Below are 27,014 nucleotides of genomic sequence, written 5' to 3'. Positions count from 1 at the left end.
CAATCCTATCTTGGACGATATGGCTAGAGACACAATCAAGATATACTGGGTTTGAACCTAACTGGCAGAGGACATGAAGTTTACACAGTACCTGGAAAGCACCATATTAAATGGGTTTAATTGCATTAAACCTTCAGTTCTTAGGAGAAAAAGCAGTGACTGATACTCCTTTGCTAATAGACATTGTTTTTTCCCCGCTAACCAAGCATTTCTAAATACCCATCTTTCAGATGCATAGCTACATGAGTCCTTCTCTCATCTAATTATCTGGCATTTACCTTTAATTTCTGTTTTTTCATACCTGACAGGAGATGAACACAGCCTAATGTGAGTACTGATGTGACTATTATCCCTACCATTTACCAGATAGCTGTTACAGGGCTTTTCCTATTTCTCACAGCTACCATTGCTCAAAAGGGTTACGCTGTTTCTACATTCATCTAAAGTTTGCAAGCAAATTAAACAGGGCGGTATCCCCAAGTGATCCCTACTGTTTCAGTCAGTGTTGCTTAGGTTCCGCCTAAAGCTCCCCCACAAAAGCAGTTTCTTGAAGAAAAATTATATTAAGAATTGAAAACGTTACCTTGCGTGTGTGCTTTCCTGTCTGTAAACTGAAGATTCTTCAGTCAGCCGACTGGTAAAAGGGAACATCGCTTTCCTTGAAGCAGCTCTGATACAGGTTTTATCTTCTGCAGCTACTCAACTGTTCTCTACCACCTGCCTGAGCAATTCTGATGGCTCTGCTCCCTGCACCCTCAGTTGCTGTACAGCTTCATGGGAATTATTACAGCAGCTTGACTCATTTTACTAGAGCCTAGAACTGCTAACATATGGTAATCAGCCTTCTCATTGCAAGCAAAAAGACAGCCCAAGAAGAGGTGGAGGTGGGATTGCAAAACAAAACCCAGCAACTAATACTGAATATGGAGACTCGGGTTTCTGCTCTAAGGCAGAACGTAACAGTCTGCAGCTGCGTGATTTTGCTCAAGCTGGTTACAACCAGAAATACATTCATATTGGCTGAAAATAGCTAACAGAAAGGATGGTCTAGCAACCATAACCCGCACCTCTCTCTCCTTCTTCATGCTAGACAGATGCAGAGGAGTCAAGTAAAATCAATGTTAAGGCTGCTTTATACTCCTACAGTGGTGGCACGTAGGCTGTTTGCACTTACTCCGTGCAGCAGGCAGAAGAGGACTGAATTCTGTCTCAGAGAATTATTTTGCTCCCTTTACCTTTCTGTAATGTTCTAGGAGAGTAATAAACCAACACAGTATTTCATGAAGTGCCACATAAAAACCTACCTCATGCAACTTTTCTTGCCCTTTGCACTAAAGAAATACAGTTTTATTATGCTTTGGGATGCACTAGTTTGGTGGATGGTTGTGGGTTTGTTTTTTTAAAGAGACTTCTGCCATCATCACTTACTTTCACTTACTATTTCTGACAGCTGTTTGGGGTTTACTAGGCTAAAAAAATAATCTGTCTTTGCCCACTTTTCCTGCTATCTGTTCCCATGGGCAAAATTTTAGATCTTTATGCAGCTTCCCTTAGATAAGAATTAGGCATTTATTTTCACCCTTGGCAAGAATTAAGAAACAGCAGAGACCTTACATCTTAATCTACTACTTGTACTTTTTACCACTAAGACACAAACATTTGGAAAAAATTAATAACAGAATGCTGGTTGATACATTTCTTCCCTGCTCACATGCCATTTAAAAGTCTAAAACAAAGAAACAATCCCCCCAAAAGCCTATCTGCTGCTTAGTTAAAACTTAGTCAAAGACAAGATTCCAGCAAACTAGAAGCAAGATTTGCCTGCCCAAGAGACTACCCCAGGAAAAAAAATTACTGTATTTTGTCTAAAACATTACTTTTGCTTTTAAAGTTTTCTGCAAATTGTAAACATTCGAAGGCTGCTTCTCCTTTCCAAATGCAGCCACAGATGTTAAAAGAAACTGGAAGAAGTATTAAGAAATCACCTGGATGTACAATAGACTGACAGAACACCAGCAGCTTTTCCACGGCTCTTCTTCCACTGCCTCTTAAAAAAGCTTGGTTTTGCAACAAACTTCATCCAGGAGAAAGGCCTTTCTGCCAGCCTCCATCATGGCAAACTAAAGGTTGCAGAATCAAATGAAGGCTTAGAGTTAATCCATTGTCCTTTGAATTTAGTAGGTATTTGTGCCTGGTTTGAAGTAGTGTAAAGAAAGCAACATTCAAACTAGGCTTATTTCCTCCATATCTGCAGCTTTCTAAAAATCAGGAGAAAGGTAACTTCTTATACCTTATGCAGCTTTTAGGGAACTAGGTCGGGAAGGAGAGTTAATGCTGTATTGCACCATTCAAACACACAAGTAAATCCCCTCCATTAACTCACCCCTCCTCCTGAGGATCTGGAGTCAAGAGTCCAAGGCCAGCCTAGAACTTAAGGCTTCCCAGTCAGTGCACTATGCTACAGCTCTGCCAGCACAGGGGACCAGTACAGTGGATAAATCATTTACTGCATGCCTCTGGAAACCACAGCAAAAAAAAAAAAAAAAAAAAGAAAAAAAAAAGAAAAAAAAAGAATATATAAATAAAAATATATGCCATTTCATGAAATTGCAAGACAGTGTTAAAGCCTCTGTCTGCCAATCTGCCTAGATGTCATCACCTACATCATCTGTTTTGTTCTTGTCCATTCCAGCAGTTGGAGGAGTACATTTAGTCCTACCTCAAAAAAGACCAAATTAATCTTTCTTCCAGTGTGAATAAAGGGCATGAAGAGAAGTACTATTTAAGTTGTACCATAGGAAGGTTCAGCTTCTGGAAAGCTGAAGACAAATATGGGATAAGGATCATTTGCAAGGCTCTTGCTTTCCCTTGGTGCTAGCTGCTCTCCATTCGTGGCCAGCCAGGTTCAGCACTGAACACCACCACTACTTGTAGAAGCAACTGTAGGAAAGCAGAAAACAGGGGTATTGGATTTATATTGATGTCCTTTCCCCCAAACTAAAGTTAATCAACAGTATGTCCCACACAGGTAACACAGCATTGAATAAGGTTGTCTGAAGAAGATTGTCCAAATTATTCTGTTTGCCGTTGCATGCACCGAGACCTTCATGAAAACCAATATGGAAAAGGAAACTAACCAGAAAGCATGTCTGTATCCCAAAACAGCACCATCTAAAATGCAGGACTATGGAAAAATTCATCCTTCCCTTTAATATCTCCCTTCCCTGCACTGATATCCCTCAATACAAGGAGGCAAGAAAACCAGTTCCCCTCTTCCTCTGTGGATTTACAAGGGATCAAGCACTTCACTGAAGAAATTGGAGAGTAAATGGGGGGAAAAAAATTTAGCTGTCAACTGTAAACAAATAAACTCAGATATATAATAAAAAAAAATACAGAAGAAAACCAAGAAACAACTACAAAGGACTTTTTCATAAACCAGGATTTAAGCAATCTCTACTCATTACCCAACTCCATTTTAAAAGTATCAAAGCATGTCAAACCTTGCTCTCTTTGGTTTTGACAGCAAATGGTTATTTGAAGAAAGTAGGGCAATGATACTAACAAAGACTTCTTATATTCAATGCAGTAACTGCTTAACATCATAAAAACAGCTTAAAGAGCCTTTCTCAAACCCCTCTTCCCTTCTTAATTACCTTTTTTTTTGTGACGACCATTTATACTAGATTTCCAAATTCAGCTTAGATAGTTCTTACATTTCTAATATGAAAACCACCATAATGACTCTGAAAAATATTTCATACCTTCTTCACACACAGTCATGGAAACAGAAGAAAAATGGTGATTTTTTTCCCCCTCTGGAGGTCCACATGCTGGTAGCGATTACAGAAATATGAACTCTCCTTGGGTTCCCCCCCCCGATGCCCCACCTCGAGCTTTACATAGGGCTCAGGACTTCAAACAAACTTCCGCTGATGATGTTGACGATAGTTCTTCCATTGACTTCAGCTGGGAATAAATAATTTTTTTACTGAGCATGCTAACTGTTGAACATCATCATCATCTACAGTTTCTCTATTTTACCAGCTGCTACAGGAGTTAGAAACTAATTTAAATAAAACAGTTTCCTTGAGTTAAGAAAAAAAAGAAAATCAAGAAGAAAGTCTTGTTGACCACCATATGTTTATTTTTTAAACAATTTACAAATAAAAATGTTATATTTATCCAAGCAAACACATTTAATACTTAGTCTTTAACAAGCTATACAAATGAGAACCATCACACTAGAGCTTTTGATTAGCTCAAGGACCATTCAGGGTAGGCATGCATGTGTCTGTATCACATGAAGCGAGTCCAATTCCTGACACCAGGGTTCTGATCTTCTGCTTCTTCAGAGTTGGTCAGCTGCTAAATGATTTAACACAAATAGTTACTGGATCACAATACAATGAAAGAAAGCCCATTTCAAATCATGTAAGTGACCTCAATATGTCTGGTCCAGGTGTCAGGCCACAGAGCCTTACCGATTAGTCTTCTTCTCCAAAAGCCAGTCGGGCAGATTTGCTCCCCTTGCTTATTGATGTGGCATCCATACATGTGCTTATACAATACAATGAAACAGCTTAAGTACAGATGTAATACAACAATAATTACAAATCACAGAGACAGATAAACAAACAAAATCAACTCTAATCACATTCTTGCATTTCAAACAATGAAAGTAAACAAAACCATGCATTACAGTTTAAAGAAATTTTCAGTTTTAGCTCTTCTGCAAGTCTCCATTTCCTCAAATTCTAAATTGCTGTTCTTGAGCTTGTCCCAGTGGCTGGGCTACTCATGGTGCTACTGACACAAACAGGGTGAGCTGGAAATCATCCAAGAATGGTCAAAGAATAAAAGCCCCCAAAATAAACAACAAAGACGCACGCATTATAAATGAGAGATTCCATTTTAATAGCAGAGTGTAGAAAAGAAATTGGCAAAAAAATTCACATGAAAAAACATTTTACACAATTAATTATGTACAGAATAAAGTATGTGTCTGGTTTCCGATGATGTAAGTTTCACTTTAGTCAAGTCCTACCACAGGATGCAAAATACACCCAAACCCCTCAACTGGAACAAAAACCCAAACAAAAACCATATACATAATCCCAGCTCTGGCTCCTCAAATATTGGGACTGGCTGGGTTCACTTCAACCCACTGGGCTTTCTGCTAAGCTTTCAGCAATTCCTGAATTTGTTGTAGCTTCCAAACTGTCAGCAGTTTCTGTTTGCTCAGTCTTCTTGCTCTGGATGGTGCATACTCCCTTGCTTCCTGAGCCACCTTCCTTTCCATGTGTTTCTTTGAGTTCAGGAAGGAAAGTTTCCATGTACCCAGAAGCCTGACTTTCTGCGTTGCCTCCGTCACAACTCAGTGACAGCATTTCAGCAGCTCCACCTTTGCTCTCCCTCACTTGCAGAAGGATCTCAGACATAGGAGAAATGCCCTGCATTTCTAGAACTGGCATGACCACTTCTGTAGTGTCACTATTTGAGGACTGCAATCCAAGCTGTGGCATATCTTTTTGAGAAATCCGTGTGCAAAATTTATCTTCCTGACTACCAGAAGTCAATGTAGCAAAATCAGTAATCTCTGTTTTATCCACTGTTTTTTCAATGCCCAGCTTCTTAAGTTTATTGGACTCCAACCTAATGGAGGCAATAGTTTCTAGTTTTGAGACTTCTTCCGTATTCTTATTTAAATGTCCCACTGTACAGATGCTGAAGCATTCACGTTTTACCTTAGTATCTCCCAAACTGAAATCAGTGCTTTTAAACTCGAGCTCTGCTTTCTGGGAGGGAGTCTCATTATGTTTCACATCTTCTGATGTCAAAGAAACTTTATCGTTATCCACACAAACATCTGCAGAGAGACTTTCAGATCGCTCAGTGTTCAATCCTGAGTGAGTGCTATTCACATGAAAGTCATTGGCTGCTGAGGTTCTTAAAACCTCATGCTTTGTTTCTCGGAAGTGGACAGCTTCTTCTGAAAGATGCTCCCTATGGAAATCTGCTGATAAAGCAACTACTGACTCTCGGACAAGATCAGAGCGAGCCCTAGAAAAGCCTCCAGTCCCTACTTGTTTTGCATCTCTCTTGATAAAAACATTATCTAATGTTGCATCAGATCCGGTGTGTCCTAATGATTTTTTTTCAACTTCAACTACTAATTCTACACTGGATCTGAGTTCAACAATGTTCGCAGAGCAGGCGTTGACTAACCATGCAACTTCTTGCCTTTGGGTTTGGTTATCTAATACTGCATGGCCTGAAGGTTCAGATCGAACTTTTTCTTGACCTTTTAATATGCTAATTCTAGTTCCTGTGTTGGCAAGACATGTGTCTGGCTGTACCTCTGTCAATTCTGAAGCACTAACTTCATTAGAACCAGTTTTTATTTCTACATTTGGAGTATTTGGTAGATCCCAACCACTTTCAGAACAAGAATGGGTTGTGATGACCTGTTCTCCATTACTACTTCTGGAAGTGTCCCATTCACCAGGACTTCTTGTAAATTCTGAAATCTTATTTTGGGTTTCTGAAATTCGGGGAGCTTTGCCAAGGACTCCTGGCTGAGATACTTCCAAAGCTACACTTTTCAGTTTTACACCTTTTAAGGAGGCATCAATAGAATTCTGTTCTGTCATTACTGCTACTGAAGGTTTTTCTTTTGAGGTGTTTTGAGAATCACAGAGCAAGTCTGGACTATCAGTTTCCGAGTGAGTTCTACAGTTATCACTTAACTTTTCCTCTACCAAATGGGAATTTTCCAAATTTTTAATTTCATTCTGTGTTTCAGGTAACAAGGTCTTTGGGTGTAAGCTAAGCTCAGTCTTTACCGCTTTTACTTCCCAGTCTTTCATCTCTGCATCTTTCTCCAGGGTACCAGGAACATTTGTGTTAGTAATGGAAGTTTTATTTGCATCTTCCTGTCCAAGTTTCTCTTGGACCTCTGTTGTCTGTAGAACACAGAATTCCTGACTGCCTACCTGCTCTCTACCTCCTGTATCCACAAGTCCAATTTCTGCAGGCATCTGGATACCAGAAGCAGTTTTTGTTTCTGGCAATTCTGTGACCAACATTTCCGATAGCTGAGACTGAAGTGGTTTCTTGTTCATTTCAGCCTGATTCTCACTAAGAACCCAATTCCCTGTTACTTGATTATTACACTGTGAGGAATCTTCTTTCAATTTAGTCCGAACATCTGTTGAAAGAGGAAGCTGAAATTTTTGAGCTACGTCTTTCTGAATACCATTTTCAACAGCAGGCCTCACCTCAATATGAAGCATTGAAGTCTCCTGAGTATCAGTTTTCTCCAGCTCTGAGCTTTGCTCAGCTGAGTGGACTTGGCTAACTTCAGTAGCCATGCTCTGAGAATCCTCCTTCATGGAAGATGAGCTATCATTTGTTCTAGGGTTTGCAGATAAGTCTGCAGGTTTTGTTAGGTTAGAGTTTTCTCCATTTGGAAGTGCAGAACTTGCAAGCTTGCTGTCAGCCGAACCCTTTCCACCACTACTGTAGAAAATATCATAGAGATCTTTAGCATTGGCTGTGGCTAAGCAAGAGTTTCGTTTCTCTACCTTTTTTGCCTGATCACTGAAAGCAGTTGAAGGTGGTGGTGGTGGAGGGGGTCTCACAGGCATTGCCAGCATTGTCTGTTCACTTTCAGACACACCTGGAGCTACTTCGTCTGCAGGGATGACAGCTGCCTGCTGAACTGCTGGTGGAGGAGGGCGTGAAGGTGGTATATCAGAAGTTTGAGAAGACTCACTTTTCTCTGCTGCTTTCAGATCCTCCTCTGCCCCTTTTAAAATTACTTCTTCTCCTCCAAAAGCTTTTGAGATGATATCCGGAGGCAGTAGAAGATCTGCATTGGTTTCTTTTACTACAGGCAGTGGTTTGGTGGTAGCTCCAGAGGATTTTATGGATAAAAAAGTGTTCAAAGGTGCTGGTTTGCTAACTGTTGCAGTAGTAGACTTCCTGAAAATCATGGTGGGAACTGGTAGATTAGGTAGAATTTTTGCTGGTGTTGATGTGAAAACAACTGGTGTCCATGGGCTAGTGTGTGGAATAACAGTTTTTCCAGACAGCTTGATTTCAATGGGCTTGACATGGAGTTTCCCAGACTGACACTTGCTCTCCTCTTTGTTTCCTTCTGTACTCTCCTCCTTTGGAATAGCTCCTCCCGGAGTTTTATCCTCTCTCTCAGTCTTTTTCCAGCTGAATTTCCCAAAGGAAGTCTGACTTGGTGATTCCTTTTTAGATTCCTCTTTCTTTTCTTCTTTTTTCTCCTCCTTCTTATCTTCCTTCTTCAGTTTAAGCTTGATACCCATTTTTCGCCCAGAAGAATCTATTTTGCCTTGAGTTTCACTAGTCCCTTCTCCAAGCTCCGGGATGCTCTTTGCTTCCTCTTTCTTTATTATTTTTGGTTTCTTCTCATCCTTCTCTTCTTTCTGTTTCTCAACTAGTTTCCGTTTCAGCTCACTCTGCCGCCTGCGCTCTGTTTCCAGAACTACAGCCAACCCAGCTTGACGGTCTAGATTTCTCCTCTCTTCATAGAGTGGGTTTTCATCTATGTATTTCTGTGGAAATAAATGGCACAATTTTAGCCACTGTTTCCATGAAAAAGAAATAAATAAATTCAGCTCTGTAACAGTTTTGACTTGTTCAGGAAGTGCCATCTCAACACTAACAGAGCAGAAAACTTCTTCCTACCAAGAAACCGCGATGCTACAAACACCACATTCTGTAATTTAATGTGGATTGAGTGGTGGCTTGCAGCAGTGCTGTCACTTTACAGAAGAGTTTGAAAATCAACGCTGGGACTTAAACACCATTTCAACCTCATGCACATAAAAGATTAGTCTCTATGTAGTGGGAAGTTCTGCTTATTTAGTTCAGTAGAATGTAGTGAAGATAACCAAATACATATACTCTGAGGAGTCAAATGTCATTCTTCAGGAAAGGAAGACAGAACAAGTAGAATCTAACACAAGGAATGACTCACTCCTGGTACACCAGTTACCAACCTTGTATTTCTCATTGTGGGGATGACTTTTCACATGCTGCTCTGCTGAGATTTGATCTCCAAAAAATTCATGACAGAGCTGGCAATAATATCCAGTAATGGGAATCAGAAACTCAGAGCCTGAAAAGGCCGAAGAAAACGATCAGAGAAACAAAACTTAATAAATGCCAAGCTCTTAATAAAGCCAGATAAACATATCAAAGAACAACAGCAAAACCTCCAGCCATGTTGCTTTTGGAATAGTTAATGCTGCTCTCCTTAAGCTTACAGTACAGGAAACACCACTACCAGGAGCAAACATGTAAAGTGAAGAAGCTTGATTACTATGATTTAAAAAATTATTTTAGTGCTCTCCATCATATTAAGGCTATCCCCTATTCAAGTAGGTTAACATTTCCTACAGTCTTAATCTATTTTCCATCTTTGTGGCATAGTCTGCTCAAATACTAAACACCTGGTTTATAAAAAGAACGCAAGTATTTTCATTGAAGTTCAGCGAGACTACATCCTTGTGCCTACAGAACCAGCTGCAGTTATCTAACACACTGCAGATTTTCCTTTAGTGGGCACTACTCGAAGTACGTAACAGATTAATAAACTGAGATTGATCACTGGCAGGCCTATTTAGACGTTCAGATTTTAAATCTTGTATTTTCAATTAATTTTCAAATCACTTACAGCCCCTTCCACACAGCTTTCTCAGATTCTCTGTATCCACGCTCTACCAAGTACTTATCAGTGACTTTTCAAGGACACGTCTACTAAAAATGTATTGAATGGAAGAGTCTGTTGCAAGACTGTGTGGAGTACTGCACAAGATCTGCCCAAACACAGCAAGCTCTTGTGGTCATGTTCTGAATTCTAATATGTTAGCAAAAATCACTTCAGAACTATACTGGAGAAAGAAAAAGTCACCTGGTATTCGAAAGAAAAAACTAAACTCTAAAAAGAAGAGAAGGAACCACACTATGTTTTCCTGCATTCTTGCTTCATGACCTTTTCCACAAGAACAACCAGGAAATCAAATCATTTGTCTTTTACCTAATAATACAGTATCTATATGTGCTCCTCTAACAAGGTAAAGGTTTGAAATTCCTTTCTCTGAGCAACTGGAACCTGCTGGAGGGCAAAGGGAGATGATACCCAAGCTAAAAAAAATTAACGTACCTTTGGCAGGAACAGTTATCTTATCGATGCGTTTTATGGAGTCTTGTTTGGTCTCACTCTGGGTCTTCGAAGCCCAAGGTCTGTTGTAAGGATCCAGGGTCTATTTGCACAGTGACAGAGGTATACAGGCTCATATATTACACTAGCAAGGCAAGTACACTTGTCTTTTTCCTTTTTAACATCCTTTCAGAACACTGAACATTAAAATCAACGTGCAAATATTTACAGGAACTATGTTTTCCTCTCCTTCCCCTCCCATTTTGCAATTTATAATGAGAAAATAACCTGTGAAAAGGGTAAAATGTAAATGATAGCAAAGAACAGGTAAACATAAGAAACACAAATATCAAACGCTAGTTTCCGAGTGAACTGGACACAGGCCCCATTTACACTAGTCAGAACACACCGGTACCTGTACAAACTGCTCAAGTCCAACATTAGGGAAAAAGAATTTGATAAGCAACTTCTTGTGTTCATTATTACTTCAGGTTCTCTTGTAAAATGTAGTTCTGTGATGTATGTTTTAGTGTTAACATTTATAGCAATATGAAATGTACTTAGTGAAGGAAGCCTGCAACATACCTGTCTGTGTTTCTTATTATGCATGTGTGTGAAAAAGTCAAACATGGTCCCGCAGATGGTATTGCAGTCTTTGCACCAGTGGTTCCCTGCATCATAATACTCATAAATATTGGCCAACTGGAAAGGATGTTTGGAGGACTGTGAAGAGGATTCTGCTGGCTTCGGGCTTCTACCTCTGGATTTTTCATTAGTAGTTTTTGATTCCTAAATTGAACAAAAGGAAACACTTCTCTAAGACAAGGCAGGACAGACATAATGCTCTAGAACTCAGAACCTGCCTCCAGCAGAAGCCACACACACCAAAAAAAAAAAAAAATTTATCACCTGCTTTTCAGCGCCCAGGCTAATTCCACTGTTTCAGAGAGCTGGTATTGCCGACTAAGACGCTGCATGGCCGCAGTGAAGAGCTTCCAGTAAGGTTCCCAGATGTAATGGCTGGAGGTTGTAGGTAATCAAGGAACCAAATGAACAAATTCCCTATGGCATGCACCCTTCCCACTTTATGGGTTTCACATAAAGATCTGAATAGTTCCAATTTACCATACTAGCCAAACAGTGCCCAGAAGACCTAAAATGGTTCCCCTAGAAGCATTCAGAAATTACTGTAAAGTAGCTTGGATGAAAGCAGAATGAAAAAAGAAGTAAGAATTAGGTGACTAAATGTATTTAACTCAATCAGCTTTATCAGATTATTTGAGAGTTCCTGAATTCTCCAGAAGACTCGTTGCTTAGCATTAATAGAAAGATGGTCTTTTGTTAACTACCTAAGTATATAAGGTGAAGCATCTTGTGATTTAAGCATGTGATATTTGCACTTACATTGAGTTGTACAGAAAGACATCATACATTTCAGGACTCTAGCCAAAATTAATACTATACTAACACTGCAGAGTACCAAAACAAATAATCCCTGAAATAGATCATGAATGAGCCCTGCTAATTTAGATTACAATAGTACTAGATGTATTTTGAGTTTTGAGTTACATTTTCAATGGCTGAAAGCCCATTATGTTATCATTTCTAATCTGCATGGCAGTCTGGAAAGAATAGCATGTTAACTTAGACCCGAGTTGGTTGCATGATTTCTAAGTTATTCACTATTGGTGTTGAACAAATTTACTTAAGCAGATTCAAAACTGTTAAATAACATCTGCCTTACTTGAAATTCCATTTGATAATCAGGGATAGATTCTCTCCTATTAACACCACCCCACACAACATACATTGTAAATCAAACAATGAAGAGACACCCAGGCTACTATGCACCCCACAGACAGCACTATCCCAATACAACCTAGTTCTTGGTAGCAGAGTAGGAAGTGACCGAGTAAATACTTGCATATATTCTGTCTGCAAGAACACTGCAAAGCTGACATTCTCTTAAACAATGAGAAGATCAACTTACGATCTGCAGGAAGTGCATGGAAGGATGTTCATGATGTCTGAGAAGTGTCACTGTTTGTGTTATTTACAGACATACACCCACCCAACATATCCTATAAAAATATTATCTCAATCAGAACTTTTAAAAGACAATGCTTCTCACATAGATAGGTGATAGCCAACTCTTAAACCCAGTTTGTGCTTAACGCCAGCTCAAAGATGCCTTTATAATTTGCTGCTCTTCAGAGCCCACAAGGGACAATCTGTCTGTTTAGTACACAAGGCTCACCTCTTCAACGACTATGTAACTGCAACACACAGACACAGGTTCAGCAGCAAGGGACTACAAAGTAGCTTGCAAATCAGCAGAAAGGCGTACGTTTCTGCCCTTAGGTTGGCAGTCAACCAATCTCAGTGTCAAAAGGCCCGCACCATCTTTCTTTTCATTAAAAAAAAGTTAACTATCAGAATTACAAGGTGAATCTTAGAGACTAAAGGCAGTGTCCTATGTGTCTACAGATATCTGAAAATATTAAATGTTCCTGGCTAGAACTCAGAATTTTCCATGTTAAAATACGGAACTATGAAAAGGGGATCAAGTCATTATGGGCTCGGACAATAGAAACAATGAAAGTTAAAATAATGAAAAATATATTCACACATGCCATATCTCAAGAAAAGAAAGCAATATAACAATGCAATGTAGGATTTAACAGACATTGTTACCTACTTTAGCTTTACAATGTGGTGACTGAAGCAAATGATTTGTAAAATTAAGTGGATACTAAACTTCAGTGATGTTTCAAGAAACAACAAAAACAAAACACAAAAGCAAGTCTTAAAATGAACGGCATCTAATGAGTTCCCTGAACCAGACCGGGATGAAGCATAAGGAAAAGTTTACAGGATACACTGATCCGAGTGACCTTGTAGTTTATACCTCTTATCCTACTAACATTTTCCTCTCTGCAAAAAATATACAGTAAGGTCTACACAAAAAGCATCTACCATCTACCATCTCCCATCAGCTATTTCTGTTAAATATTTGAATAAACATCTGAAAAGCAGGATAATTAATCTTCTGAATACATGCATAACCTTTCAGACATTACTATCATACACTACTTCCAGAGCAAAAACTATCTTCTGGAATGCAATAAACCTGCTTTAGTATATCCAGCACTCAGCAGTATAGACCACGTCAGAGAGACCATACTGATGCATACTGACATTTCTTAAGAGAAAACACATAGCATGTACATAATAATCATTTTAAGCTTACAATCATATGTAAGTCTTGCGATTTGTTAGTATATTCACCCAGTGAGAAGACCAACATGCTCCAAACTTGCAGAGAGCTTTGCTGCTACAAACATTCCTCCTTGACAGGCCATGCCGGAAATGTTGTAGAGAAAAAAAGTCTGTCGTCCTGGTATGGCACTGAGACCAAACAGCTACAAACACTCATGATACTGTTCAATCCAACACCTCAGCAAAACCAAGATCAAAACCAGTAAGTGGTATTGAACTGCACAAACCCTGAGGGAAATTATAAGCACGGATACATTGACTCTCACCTGCATGCACAATCAAAACCAGCATATGAGATGTGATAACAAATGACATCAAATGATCTTCTAGTAAAGGTTTGGGAGCAGCTGCCTCCCCAGTGCCCTCTTCTCTTAGTGGGAAAATCATTAGCATAGAAGCCAGAAGACTTTACCTTGTTGGAGGAAGATGTTTTCTCCAGACCTTTTGCATTTTCTGACTTGCTGTTCTTTTCCAAGGAATCTTTCGTTTCCACGGATGGTTTCCGGGGTTTTTCAAATATGTTAATCCCCAGGATCTGTGCCACTTTGTCAAGCTCAGACTGCTTCTTGTCAGCCGCATCAGATTCTTTATGCAGCTCTGAAATCTCCCTCATAATATTCTCTTGTAATCTGTTCACCTCAACCAGTAAGGGGTCTTTGTGTCCATCCTTCTCACGACGTTTTTTCCTCAACATCTCTCCTGAGCCAATCAAGGAAGTAGAAGAATTGGAAATGCAACAGGAAAATTGTCTTAAGATCTGTACAACTATTCCAGCAACAAGTAAAATACTAATATAAAATATTACAGCTAAATCTTGACTACGGAGTTGTAAAGACGGACCTGACTCTCAGGTACAGCATCACTAAATCTGCACGATCCACCTCTATAAGGATTGCCTTAATATACACCCCTAACAGAGGCACCATAATCCTCGAGAGAGAATCAGTTTAATAATCACTATTTCCCTGTGTGACCAAACAAGCAAAAGTTAATTGTACATTCTACCCTGAAAGTATCACTTTCCAAAGGTGAGGGAAATTAGTATTTACTTGGACCAATCAGAAGTTTTAAAAATAAAAAAAGTTAGTTCTGTCTAGAGAGGACTTTTCCTTCTCCAAATAAGATTCATGAAAAATTGAAAGGCACAATGACTTGTCTTCAATCCCTATTTCTCACTTCTTCAAAAGAAGCGCTAAAACACATGAAGTACAATTCATTTAACTTATCAAGATGCCAAAGAAGATGCGAAAGCAACTATTTGCTTCAGTGTAACAGTCAAATTTTGACATAATTAATTTTAATATAGTAATTAGGTCACTGCTTTCTCAAGAGTTCTGCATTGCCCGGAGTATGAAAATATTAGTTTTAAACTATAGACTATTATTAATATTTTGGTCTTCACTTCTCCTAGCAGGTACTAGGACTTGAGACACACCCCAGTGGAAAAAAAAAAGCAGGGGGGGGATGCACTGTACCTTGCTGTTTACGAAGCCTGTCCAACTCAGTCTTGAGATAGTAAAGCTTCTTCTGCCGTGCTTCTCGTTCATTCTTCAGTTTTTCTCTCTCTTCTGTCACCTAAACAGATTGGAAGGGGACTGGATTTTCTTCTCTTCCAAACACAAGATAATCAGTCTTGCAAGAATGACAGCAAGACCTCAATTTGCCAGTCACAGAACACTGCTCACTGTTCTCAAAATGTTCTCGAGTATTTTAACACAACAAATACACCTCATCCTCTGCATCTGTATGTAACTATATCACGTGCTCACACTTCAACCCTACATGAAGGTGATTTTTTTCTTTTGGGCAGTGTATTCCCCAAAACTGCCTCATTTGTTGCACCATTTCCCAAGGCACTTACACTCAGCTGATTATCTTCTACAGGGGTGAGCAAGATCAAGGCTAAATGGGTCTTCAAAGCTCATGCAGTATCTCTACAGCTAGCATGTTCCATCAGTGACAAAAGACTTCACAGCCCTTTTCCTTGCCTCCTGCTTTGAGTCTGGCCAATTTCAGCTATTATTTAGACTTCTGCTTCAATCTGATCGTAACTGTATCACCAAATATATTTTGCAGGCATAACTGTCTGAAATGAAACACCTGGATGAGGTTTGTTTCTTGCTCAATAAAGTAAACTCTGGCATGAGGAGCTCACAAATCCAGTTTTCACTGGTTTTCATTGATTCTCACAGAAAGAAACCAGGTAATATGCTAAAATGAAACCTGAAAAGTTCTTTCAATTTCCTTTCCAGCTTCATTTTTCAAGAGACAAATCCCAGATTTTTACTTTCACAATGCTCCTAAAGCTTACTACTGACTCCTCCCTTGAACAAACAACAACTGACCCAAGGCCTTGTCTTCCTTAGAGAATCGCTACTACTGTGGCAATGTAAACGTTGGCAGGATCCCTAGATCCTGCCTGGAGTAAGCCCTGGAAGGGGATCTACCAACACAGTTAGGCCACGTCTTAAATGCCACAAGTTTTGGGGGGTTTTTGTGTTGTTTCTTCTAACCACCAAAACACCATCCTCTCATTCTGGGTTTTCTGCCAGCATAGGGGCATCAACTGGAGCATGCAAGTTTTTATACTGCAAGCCATCGCAGCAAAAAAATGGTGGACTAAGCCCAAGCCAAAGACATCTGTAGTACAGACAAAGCCCTAGAAGTTCTGCCAAGATGCATAGGTGAACTACCACGGTATGTCATGGCAGGAGAAAACCACACACCTTCAGCCAACAGAGCTTTTCCAGAAGTGCCAAATTTCATTAAAAACAAAATTTCAACCATGTCAGATGAAGAAATTAATCCTGCAAGCAGTGAAATCTCACTTATCTGCTGATGTAGCACTTTGTGTAAGTACTCCTCTTTAAGTCACTTCAAACAAAAAGCAAAGAGGTTATCTTAGGCTAAAAATTTAAAGTGACTTCTTTTGAGCCTCTCTTGGATTCAGTGGTCCATCCTTCCATGGCCTGATTTGTTCTGAGGAGTATGATGTAACTGAGTAGGCGAAAAGCTTCCAGCCTCTGCCATGTGCTGCTCTTCTACTAGCAGATCTACCAACACAATGTATCATTAGCACAGCTACACTGGAAGAATGTCTCTAATGCAGATACGCATATGTAGATGAAAAATTAGATATGAGCCAGCAATGTGCACTTGCAGCTTAGAAATCAAATTGCATTCTGGGCTGCACAAAAACCATGGCCAGCAGGTCCAGGGAGGTGATTCTCCACCTCTACTGTGTTCTCATGAGACCCCACCTGGAATACCGCATCCAGCTCTGGAGCCCCCAGCACAAGAAAGACATGGACCTGTTGGGGCCATGAAAATTATTAGAGGGCTGGGACACCTCTCTTATGAAGAAAGACTGAGAGAGTTGGGGTTGCTCAGCCTGGAGAAAAGAAGGGTCCGGGAAGACTTTATTGCAGCCTTTCAATATATAAAGGGGGCTTATAAGATGGAGAGAGACTTTTTCCCAAGGCCTGTAGTGACAGGACAATGTGCAGTCGTTTTAAAATAAACGGGGGTAGATTTAAATCGGACATAAGGAAGAAATTTTTTACAGTGAGGGTGGTAAGACACTGGAACAGGTTGCCCAGAGAGGCTGTGGATGCCCCATCCCTGGAAGTGTTCAAGACCAGGTTGGATGGGGCTTTGAGCAACCTGGTCCAGTGAAAGATGTCCCTGCCCACAGCAGAGGGGTTAGAACTAGACAATTTTTAAAGGTCCCTTCCAACGCAAATCATTCTATGGTTCTATGCCCTTATTTTAACAACAAAGATTGAGTGGACACCAGTTTGAAAACCCAAACAACTTTCAGGAATCTTCCAGTCCTTTGATGGTTGTACAACTACAGTTTCCTATTTTCAAATATGTTCTTCACCACTACTCTCTAATTATCATACAAACCAAGGTAACTAGAAGAGGAAAACATTAATACCCATAACCTAAACTGGTGTCAGATGCACAAAGTAAAGAACAGTTTTCCTTAAGTTCTTCTGATTTTGTGATTCTTATAAGAGATAATTAATACAAATGTAGAGGGAAAATTGTATGCAACTGTGAATGATGACATCCTTTAGTATATATTTAAGAATGTCTAACATAAGTATAACCATGGTATTATTGTACCATGTACCATGTTCACACGGAGCCTCCTGTGTTTCAGTTTGTGCCCACTGCCTCTTGTCCTGCCACTGTACACTACTAAAAAAAGCCCAGCTCCATCTTCTTTATACTGCCCTTTCAGGTATTTATAGATTTAGATTCTTCAGGTATTTTAATATCTAAAGCTCAGCAGAACAAAGCCAAGCTGTGGCCACCAGGTGTTTTTTCTGTAAGATTTTGGCTGGCCCCAAGAACTATGGGTATACAACTTTGGGGAATTTTAAACACATTTTTTAAAATTGTCACAGAGAATACAAACAAATGCCTAGAAATCTTTAACAAAAGCAAATATATTCCAACTGCTTTTAAACTGGAGCCACTCAGGAAAAAAAAAGGTGCACCTGAAGAGGAAAAGCTTCTACCCCAGCAATCAAGCAGTCCAACATATTTTGATGTATCAGAACAGATAACATACCTTCTGCTTTTGAGCTGCCCGATTTTTTTCATCCGACATCTTTTCTGTGGTATTTTTGAGAGGGTGTGAAGACAGACGAAGGGGCACTTTGGAATGAGCAGGAGTGGTAGGGACATGAACGAGCACAGAACCATCTCTTTTTAAATCAGGGACATCCTTTCCCATAGAGACTGTCTCAATCACCCGGAGGTTGGGACGTGTGGGGTTCGCTGACATGGCCATAGTAAGAAGACCGTGAGCTTCTGGCAGTGTAGGATTAGGCTGCTGGGCAGGAGGGTACATGGTCCAGCCAGGGGCTGCATATGCCATATAGTGCCCATATGCATCGTATCCTGGAGGAGCCATTGTGGGAGGTGGATAGTTTTGGGGCATTTGAGTGGCAGTGAACTGGGAATAACTGGGAATTTGGTACTGGGAAACAGAAGTAGGTGTAGGCGGCAAACTAGCAGGAGCTGGTGGAACTGAGGGAATGAGAGAGACAGAAGGAAGAGGCTGTTCTGGTGCACGTGGAGGTATATCCTGTCCCACTGGCTTGTTCTTAGTATATTCTGATTTCTGAAGAGAGGGTGCATCTTTAGACTGCTGGAAAGAGATTGGAGGTGATGCTGAGTGCTGCTGGCCTGACTCAGGAGAACGAGTATCACTCCGGCTGCGACGCAAGTCCCAGGGGTCCAGTCTGCGAGGATCTGAAGAGCGACGATCAGGAGAACGAGATGCTAACTTTTTGCCATGAAGACGTTCCTGGGTACGAACAGCCAGTTTTCCAATTTCAGCAACGCCAATGTCGAGTCCAATGGTTTTGAGTAAGTCATGGATCTTCGCATACTCAGCATTAGGCTCTTCTAAAGGATCCAGCTTGACAGCTGGAGCAGAAGAAGGAGGTGGGCTCACTTTCTGGTTTATTATCTCATTGCAACAACTCACTGGAGGCTTCTGAAGAGGGAGAGATTCAGTTTTGGTGTCTTCATCCTCATCACCGTAAAGAAATTTCTCTTCATCCTCAATGTCAGGAAAACTACGCCTCCTCTTCTCCTGAGCACTGACAGAATCAGCCATCATGCCCAGAATTCGGGAAAAACCACTGCCATCCTGACTGGCCCTCTCATGAGGCAGCAGGAAGTCAGAGTGGCGATCAGCAGGCTCTGACTTGGGTTCTAACTTTTCCTTGTGACTTAAGAAGCTTCCAAACTTCTCTTCAAATGTGAAAGCATCTTTGGGAGCCCCAGAAAACGGGCTCCACTCATATAAACCATCGTGCAACTCCTTGTTTGCGGACTCCACAACAGAGTCTTTGTTAAACCGTTTGAGAAAGTTCTCCACTTCAGAGGCAAAAGGAGCCGTGTTGTTGCTCTGGGGCAAAGACGAATGACTAGAAAGAAGAGGAAGATCCTTGCTGGGAGCTGAACTGCTTGAAAAACCCTCAGGCTGAAAGAGAGAGAAGTTACTATTTACTACAGCACCTTCTGAGGTGACCATGCACTTCACAGAACAAACGAACAAACATGTTAATTTCTCCTTGAGTTCACAGCTGAAGAAAAGAGTTAGAAAAAACAATATACAGTTGAAAGAGAACACAGAAGATTACAAAACAAGTTGCCTAATGATTCCAGAATGTCACGTCCAGCAATGAACACTCATCTCAGAGAATACACAAAGTCACAATTATATTTCATTAATTTTTTGCAAGCATAAGAACTGAAACTTTTAAATTGAAACCCCATAACATAATTTTGGCTATGCTTTCAGTTTAATCACAGACAAATAGGATTTCAACACCTTAAGACAGGTAAAAACAACTGCACTGGGGTTATCCCCAGTCACTTCTTCAGATATGCATAATTAATGCCATGTTAAATAGGATTTCTAATAATAGGTATAGAATGGGATCCTCAGTATTGGAGCACCTCCTGAGATAAACATGTCACTGTCAAACCAACACTGATGAGTACCACAGGCAGATCAAAAGTGATGCACTAAAACATGCGAAAAGTCAATTTATCACAGTGGTCGCAACCACTTATCTTTCCATTGCTCTAATTTTGAGACTCAATTGGTATAGCTTGGTAAAAATTAAGTAGGGTTGATCCCAGCCTACAGCCCAAAGGGAAAAAATTAAGGAAGCTTGAAGATGTTTTCAGCCAGAGGTACTGATGATGCATTAGGCAGTTCTCTAAGTCTATAAAGACAAGAAAGAGGCACTGTGACAGGCAGAGAGCTTTGATCAATGTCCTGCCTGCGTGCGGTACAAAAAGACTCAGCTTTTCTATAAAAGCTGGCCCAGATCTCAGCATCCTCGGCTGAATTTCAACAAGGACATTTTATTCTGCCTCAGATTTTATATATGTATGATTCTTGATTAAATGCCTTCACCGATTAAAGTTTCTAATGCAATCCTAACTGCAAAGCTGTAAAAAGATACCTGTCCTCTCAAAGACAGAAAAATTTAAAGATTTGGCTTTTCCATTTTTGAAATCAAACTAACATTCTGTATTATGAAGTGACCATTTTGGAAAGCAGAAACATATAGACAGAGAGACAGAGATCAAACCTGAATAGGAGACTCTACTTCCATCTCCACTCGTTTCTTCAAAATAGATTTTTTGGGCATGGATGGGATTTCCTCAGGCCTATACATATACCGAGGCTCAGAAGTCTGTAGTGTGTTAGTCAAGCCGGGGATCACATAACCACTGCCTGAAACATCATGATTCAAGTTTCTACTACGCTCTTCTTCTTCTCTTTTCCTCCTTGCACGGTCAAGCTCTCGGAATTCTTCATTCAGGTATGATGGGCTCGGGCTTCTACTGCGGCTGTGGCTTCGTCTGCGATAGTTTCGTGTTCCTGATGAGAAACCCTGATGCTCTCCACTCACACCATGCATCTTCTCATCCTTTTCATACCGTGGACGCTTTATTTCTCGTCCCCTCTCTTCTGGCCTCAATGGGTAGGAGGATTTCCTGAGTTTGTCACCGTCTCTGTCAGATCCACGAGACAGCTCTTCTCGACGACCATAATGCAGACTATAATCTGAACGATGGAGGAAAACATCCCGGTTGCGGTAGTCTTCATCATGTCTCATGATGAAGGGACTTGAAGGTTGATCTTCATGCGATGGGTATCTCTCAAGGCCTCGAGGACATGAGAGGCCTCTAGTGAATATTGGACCATCAGCCATATCATCCCTGTGTAAGAGAAGCATAGAATAAACATAAGTATTTGAGTCAGAGTAAACAGTCTCACTCGTACTCAAGAGTAAGAAATTTCCAAATCAGTTTCAGAATAACATCTCCATCACTAACCAGAAGCAACATTTTATGGACTTAAAGGGCAGGGGAGAGAGGGAGTCTTATTTTTAATGGTACTACACATCCCTCCCAGGAAGTCACCTGCAAACACAGTGACATGAACAATTCAATTCATACTGCAGAAGGAGAGCCTTGAAAAATTGATAGGATGGATTTATTTCTGTGAAGGAGAAAGACTACACATTTTAAAAAAAACTTACTATCATATTTCAGACCACAATCCCTTTCCTCACCTCTCCCAGCAAGATGCCAAGGTCACATTTCATATGAATTATTCAAGGTATAATTCAGTTTCAAACTGGCAAATGCAACAAGATCTTCTTTTTCTCTTCAGCTGTAGACAAGGACCACAAATTCTAGCAACATCTTCTATTGCAACCAATCTGTAGACAGGACTGTCACTAATCACATGAACGGCTATACCCAAAAAGAAGCAGTTTTTCATAAGATATCTATGAACCAGGGATAGTAAACGTAATAGTACCATTCCTTTGTGTCAGCCCCTGCATTATTACACACGCAGTGGACGTGCAATGAGCACAACACCAGAATAACTACATCTCTTGGAGTATCTTCTTTTGGACCGATTCCTACACACACATCCAATTAAGAGTACTGTTTTAACTAAGGCCTTTTTCCCCACCCCTAAAAACTTTTCTGGGACTGTTCTTTAGATCGGGCAGAAACAAACCAAACCAAATGTTTAAAATTACAAGCTGCTGGTTTTACTCACAGGTATTCCAAAAACCTAGCAAGATCCTCCAAGAATGGGAAGCAAATGTGCTCCTTAAGTGAAATCAATGTGACCGAAAACACAGAGAAATGTCTGTCCTGAGCAATCAAGACATCGACTTGAGCTAAACTATGTATGATTGCCTGAATCCTCAAAAATCACCTCCTCCTACTCAGAAAAGTCCCTCCATAGATCTGAGAAGGGACAAGTCAAGTCATGCCAGATGACATCTTCAAAAAAATTTGCGATAAATTACAGCCCCAGTTTTTAAAGTCACTAGGCTAAAGAATAACAGACATAAACAGACAAGGTCTTTTTCTTGAGTATTTTCATAGTTTACACATGCATACTTAAGAACAAAACCAGCACAAAACATCACTTTATCTCTAACCTGCATCACTGCAAAGCATTTCATATGTTATTAGACGCTTTATCAGTCCAACACTTCTTATAAGGCAAATATGGCATACATCAGGACCCACAGTATTAGATGGTATCTTCCCAGTTTCCAGCAAACTATACACATGCACCCCCTCCAAAAGCACAAAAATATCTAAAAAGTAGCTAGAATTAAATTTCATATAGGTAAATTTTATAAAGGTATGTCTATCTCCAGTGTCACCTTTTCTCAGAGCCTGCTAAACCTATACAAGCTGCATGAACACATCTGATGGAGTAACAGATGTATTTCACCACACACCTTCAGCTGATTTTTGTGCAAATAATTTGCATGCATGCTTGTCAGGTGTCACCTACAATTCAAGTGCTCTGACCACAGTGACAAAGCAGAAGGAATATTTAATCATACTTTGGAAAGAAAGAAACAGCAAACCTACTATATTTACAACTAGAAAGATGTTCCAAATACACTCTGAACAGCTAAGGTGCAAATTTAAAACCCGAAGATTAAATTCAGGTGTGAGGAAAAGGATTACTTGCCTTACAGAAACTGTGACCCTTTGAAATATGTTTTCTGTGAATACAGTCCAACAGAGATATGTCCCTCTTAACTGGTTTGGGTGCTTTTAGCCAGCAATGTCCACTGCAGGCTATTGCATCCCTGAGAGAAGATACAAGGTGGTACCACTGTGACCATCCCAATTCCTTCACGAACACAGAATCCATGAATTACTGGAATTTGCAGTTTCAGAGAAGGAGAACAGACCACAGACTACATAGACATGATGCCTCAGAGAACTACAACTAGTATAAAGTAAGTTTACTTTTTGGTATACTTATTCACATACACAGAAACAGAAATAAATAATGGTATTCTGCTGTCAGCAACCAATAGGACTCCACCTTAACACACAGTCTTTGAACAGGAAGTCAGATGAGCTGTTCATACTCAAGCCAACTGTCACTCTTGACATTATGCCAAAAAAAAAAAGCTATTTCAGAGCACAGCTTAACACAGACCAAGTCTCTGCAAGGATATGGTCTTATCTTTTGAATTAACCTCAGATGAAAGAATTGGTGGGATGCTGTGTAGCTTATGCCAGCTCAGATAGTAGTAGAATGTCTTAAAAATACTGACAGAGGGAGAGATGGAAGACAGGGAGAGGGATAAGATATATCTTCACTTTGACAGACTGAGATTCTGGAAGACAAAAAAATACTAATCTGTTGAAGTAGAAGACTGAAGCTGCTTAGGTGACCTTGAAGTCACAGGCCAGCAGCATTCAGTATGCTTACTTAGACATGTGCAGGAGGCCAGCTGCCCTAGAAACTCGGGGCAAGTTCTTACAGATGTTTTAGGACCGACCTGCACGTGGGCACGCACCCTTAGAAATTCTCCTGGGGCATCCTGAAAATCCACTGCTGCAGGAGAATCCAAAAGCATCCCTGATTTCCATCCTTTGGTATTTTATTTCCTTTATAGGCTAATGAACCTCTCTACCATCCCAAGGCCCTGCAAATTACAGAAAATAATTTGTAAAAGTGATTGCTGGAAATCTCTAAGTGGAGTAGTTCGCAAAAATAGCTAATAACAACTAAATTCAGAATTATTTGCTCCAATTACTTCAAAATTTGAAAAGACATTTTCAGAAAACACTCCTTTTTTTTTTTTTTTAAAATAAGAATGAGAACATACCACATGCCAAATAAGAATGTGGTATGCCTGGTATTAAACCCAATGATTCACAATAAGGGCTACTTTAAAGCCCAGTGATAGATATAAGGTCAGTGTCCCAGTACCAAGGTAGCCTCTCAGAGGGAAAAAAAAATACATGATGAAAAAATGCATGACAAACAATGTCCTTAACCAAACACAAAGTGTCTTTTAAAAACAACCAAAATGGCTAAACATTGAAGAAATTTGGAAGTCAAAAACAGTACCTAGAAGCTTTAGGAAAAGCTAAGGGATGACTAGGTTGTCACACACTTTAAGCTTCTGGACAGTGGGCACTGCTTAGACAAGTGCAGCCAGCACAAACAGATTGGAGGAAAAAAGTAAATGTAACCACATGGAGTTCTTGCATACCTACGCTACAAATATATGGGAAGTCACTTAAAAACTGAGATCTACACGGTCTCACTTTCTCTTATTCTCATTCTGATTCATCTGTCACTTTTATACCTTTTCAGGAGTCTATTCTGACCTTTTTTTTACATCTATGGGTCCTGCAACAGAGATAAAGTGAAAGTTCTTTGTCATTTTCACTCTTACGTTAAAATAAACTCCAGTGTACCTGATGTTACTTCTAACCATGCATCCTAACCACAAAACAGGTCAAATATAAAACCTCACTGGAGAAAAGGAAGCAATGGGACAAACACGCACCCCCGCCCCGCATGTTCTTAATTTGCCAGAGCAGTGCCAGTTCTCCTACATACCATTTCCTGCTCCTTCCAACCACTGTACTCTCCCTGCAGGCTGCACAGGGGATTTACAAATTGAACACTGATCCCAGGAGAACTGAGGTAGAGGCGTAAAAGTGACAGCACTGAAAACTAAACTCTCACTGGGTTTTCCACACCTGCTGAAACTTAACCTTACACTTGAGAAAGACAGGAAATTCACTTATTCTGCTCAGTTCCCTCTTTTCCTCTCTCTCTTTTTTTTTTTTAAACAGTTGGGGATATTTGTATCAAAAATGGAAGTTACAATGCTGTTTTTGTTCTGGATGCTTATCCCTGACCTGAAACTGCAATTGTGTGCTCTGGGGCACAAACTATGCCATCTTTAACTTTGCAATTCAAGACAAAGAAAACAATTTTATTTGCCCAGAGTCTTCTGATTTTACTTCTTTTGCCAGATTCTACCTGTTCTCCTACTGAAGGCAAGGATTTCCAAACAGTATCTACTAATATTTATACTTCACTGTTCACAGCAGTATTTTGAACATAAAAGATGTCTCTTCATTAACTACGTTTCTCTCCAATTCCAATCAAGGGACCCTAAGAATTCTAACACTTATTTTATCACGTATGAGACTGTCTGATTACGTCCACTTCTCTTCCACAGCATTTTTAAAGTCAAAATAATAAATTTTCTTCAAGCTACACTAGAGCTTTCTTCTGGACTATTCTCAAAAATCAGGAAAGTAGATTATTCCTCCCAATAAATGAGGAAGTTGAAGCTTTACACTATCCACAAACAAGCTTCCTTTCAGTCAGACTAGGTAGGTTCATAAGAAACAGAAGACAGTGGCTGAAGCTGTGAAAGGTCAAATGAAGCAGCTCCCTCCTGCAATATACTCTGGGCACTTTTAGTTTATATGGGTTTTAGAAGCAGTTGACAAAAATCAGAGAAGAAATATGTGTTTATAGAATCACTATGAACACAGGCAGCGACTTTTGTTCAGGAATCCCCTGCACCACAACTTGCTGGAGGCTGGAGGAGTATTCCAGGGAAGCATCACTACATGCTTGCCCTCTTACCCTCATTCCCTAGGCATTCACTAGGCTAATTAGATGTTTGGTCTCACCCAGTACAGCCATTCCCATGTTCTTACTGTTTCATACACTTGAATCCCCATCTGCGGAGGACCATACCTGTCACTCAGGTTATCAATTGGTGAGCCCAGTCTATCAGGCAGCCTCCTTCGCTCTGGTGTGCCAATGCAATACCGGTCATTACCAACAGTAATCCGCAAACTCTGTTCCAGTGAAGACTCAGAGCGGAGACTCGGTGAACGTCTCTGTAAATTGAAGAAAGAGTGCAAGCCCATCAATCAGGGAATTTTAATCTCAGCTACAGAAAGGCAAGTGACTCTGCTCTGCTTAACATATGAGACTTGGGGTGGATGGATCAATTAAAAAAATCAAACTAGAAGAACAATTGTTCCAAATATTTCGATTCTCTTTAGTTACTAAAGAAAGGGGAGGGTATTGACTGCATTTAATTTCTCATCCCAGCTGCCAATAACACACTCTATATTTACATTATCTGGAAGGGAAATTTTCAACTCAAAAATACATTTCATAAAGCACTATTTTGGAAGGTGGAAAAACAGAGAGAAGTTCAAGAAATCCCAGATTTGCTGCTGTCCTCCTTTCTTTGTAGAGGAGAAGCAGCTAAACAAACATTGCATAAAAAACAGTGCCAGGAATTTCTTAATAAAAGTGTCTGGATTTCTGGCCGTTTCCAACTTTAGTAATGACATGAACCAAAGTATAAACCAGTGTAAACAAAGATTTTCCCAGCAGTGATGTTCTCAACAGTTTTCCTCACCTCATGTTGCTTTCAGCAGATAAACGCAACGTAACACTAAAAATGCCAGTGACTATAGAAATACTTTCCATAATAGAATTCCCATTATCATTATTTGTTACTGGTAGAGCTAAACCATAGCTAAGTAAAGTTGCCTTTGAAAAACTACAGCAGTGAAGGCCTGAGCTGACTGCCTCTGCACAGACCTTCCTTTGGACACATACTCAATACAGAAAATGTCATTACTGGTAAGTTATGCT

General features: G+C 40.1%; 1 protein-coding gene across 2 annotated transcripts in view; it reads right to left on the bottom strand.

The window, feature by feature from the left end:
- Positions 1 to 4,124: 4,124 nt before the first annotated feature.
- Positions 4,125 to 27,014, bottom strand: part of ZNF318 (zinc finger protein 318) — a 28,861-nt gene continuing 5,971 nt past the window's right edge. The window contains exons 2-11 of one of the 2 annotated variants that reach the window (XR_008237972.1): positions 26,097 to 26,242; positions 20,608 to 21,241; positions 18,060 to 19,484; positions 14,953 to 15,052; positions 13,890 to 14,176; positions 10,784 to 10,987; positions 10,202 to 10,301; positions 9,036 to 9,154; positions 4,485 to 8,588; positions 4,125 to 4,368 (exon numbers count right to left, since the gene is read on the bottom strand). Coding sequence is in view for 1 of the 2 variants with exons in the window: in XM_052806214.1 (XP_052662174.1) it covers positions 5,160 to 8,588; positions 9,036 to 9,154; positions 10,202 to 10,301; positions 10,784 to 10,987; positions 13,890 to 14,176; positions 14,953 to 15,052; positions 18,060 to 19,484; positions 20,608 to 21,241; positions 26,097 to 26,242 (6,444 nt within the window). In the remaining variant the exon portion in view is untranslated. Of the gene's footprint in view, positions 8,589 to 9,035; positions 9,155 to 10,201; positions 10,302 to 10,783; positions 10,988 to 13,889; positions 14,177 to 14,952; positions 15,053 to 18,059; positions 19,485 to 20,607; positions 21,242 to 26,096; positions 26,243 to 27,014 lie in introns of both variants that reach the window. The other variant, XM_052806214.1, reaches the window with a different exon arrangement.

The sequence above is a fragment of the Harpia harpyja genome, chromosome 13, assembly GCF_026419915.1.
Source record: "Harpia harpyja isolate bHarHar1 chromosome 13, bHarHar1 primary haplotype, whole genome shotgun sequence".
NCBI classification, from domain to species: Eukaryota; Metazoa; Chordata; class Aves; order Accipitriformes; family Accipitridae; genus Harpia; species Harpia harpyja.
Note: the sequence above shows the minus strand (reverse complement) of the source record. Positions and strands in the feature narration are given on the sequence as shown.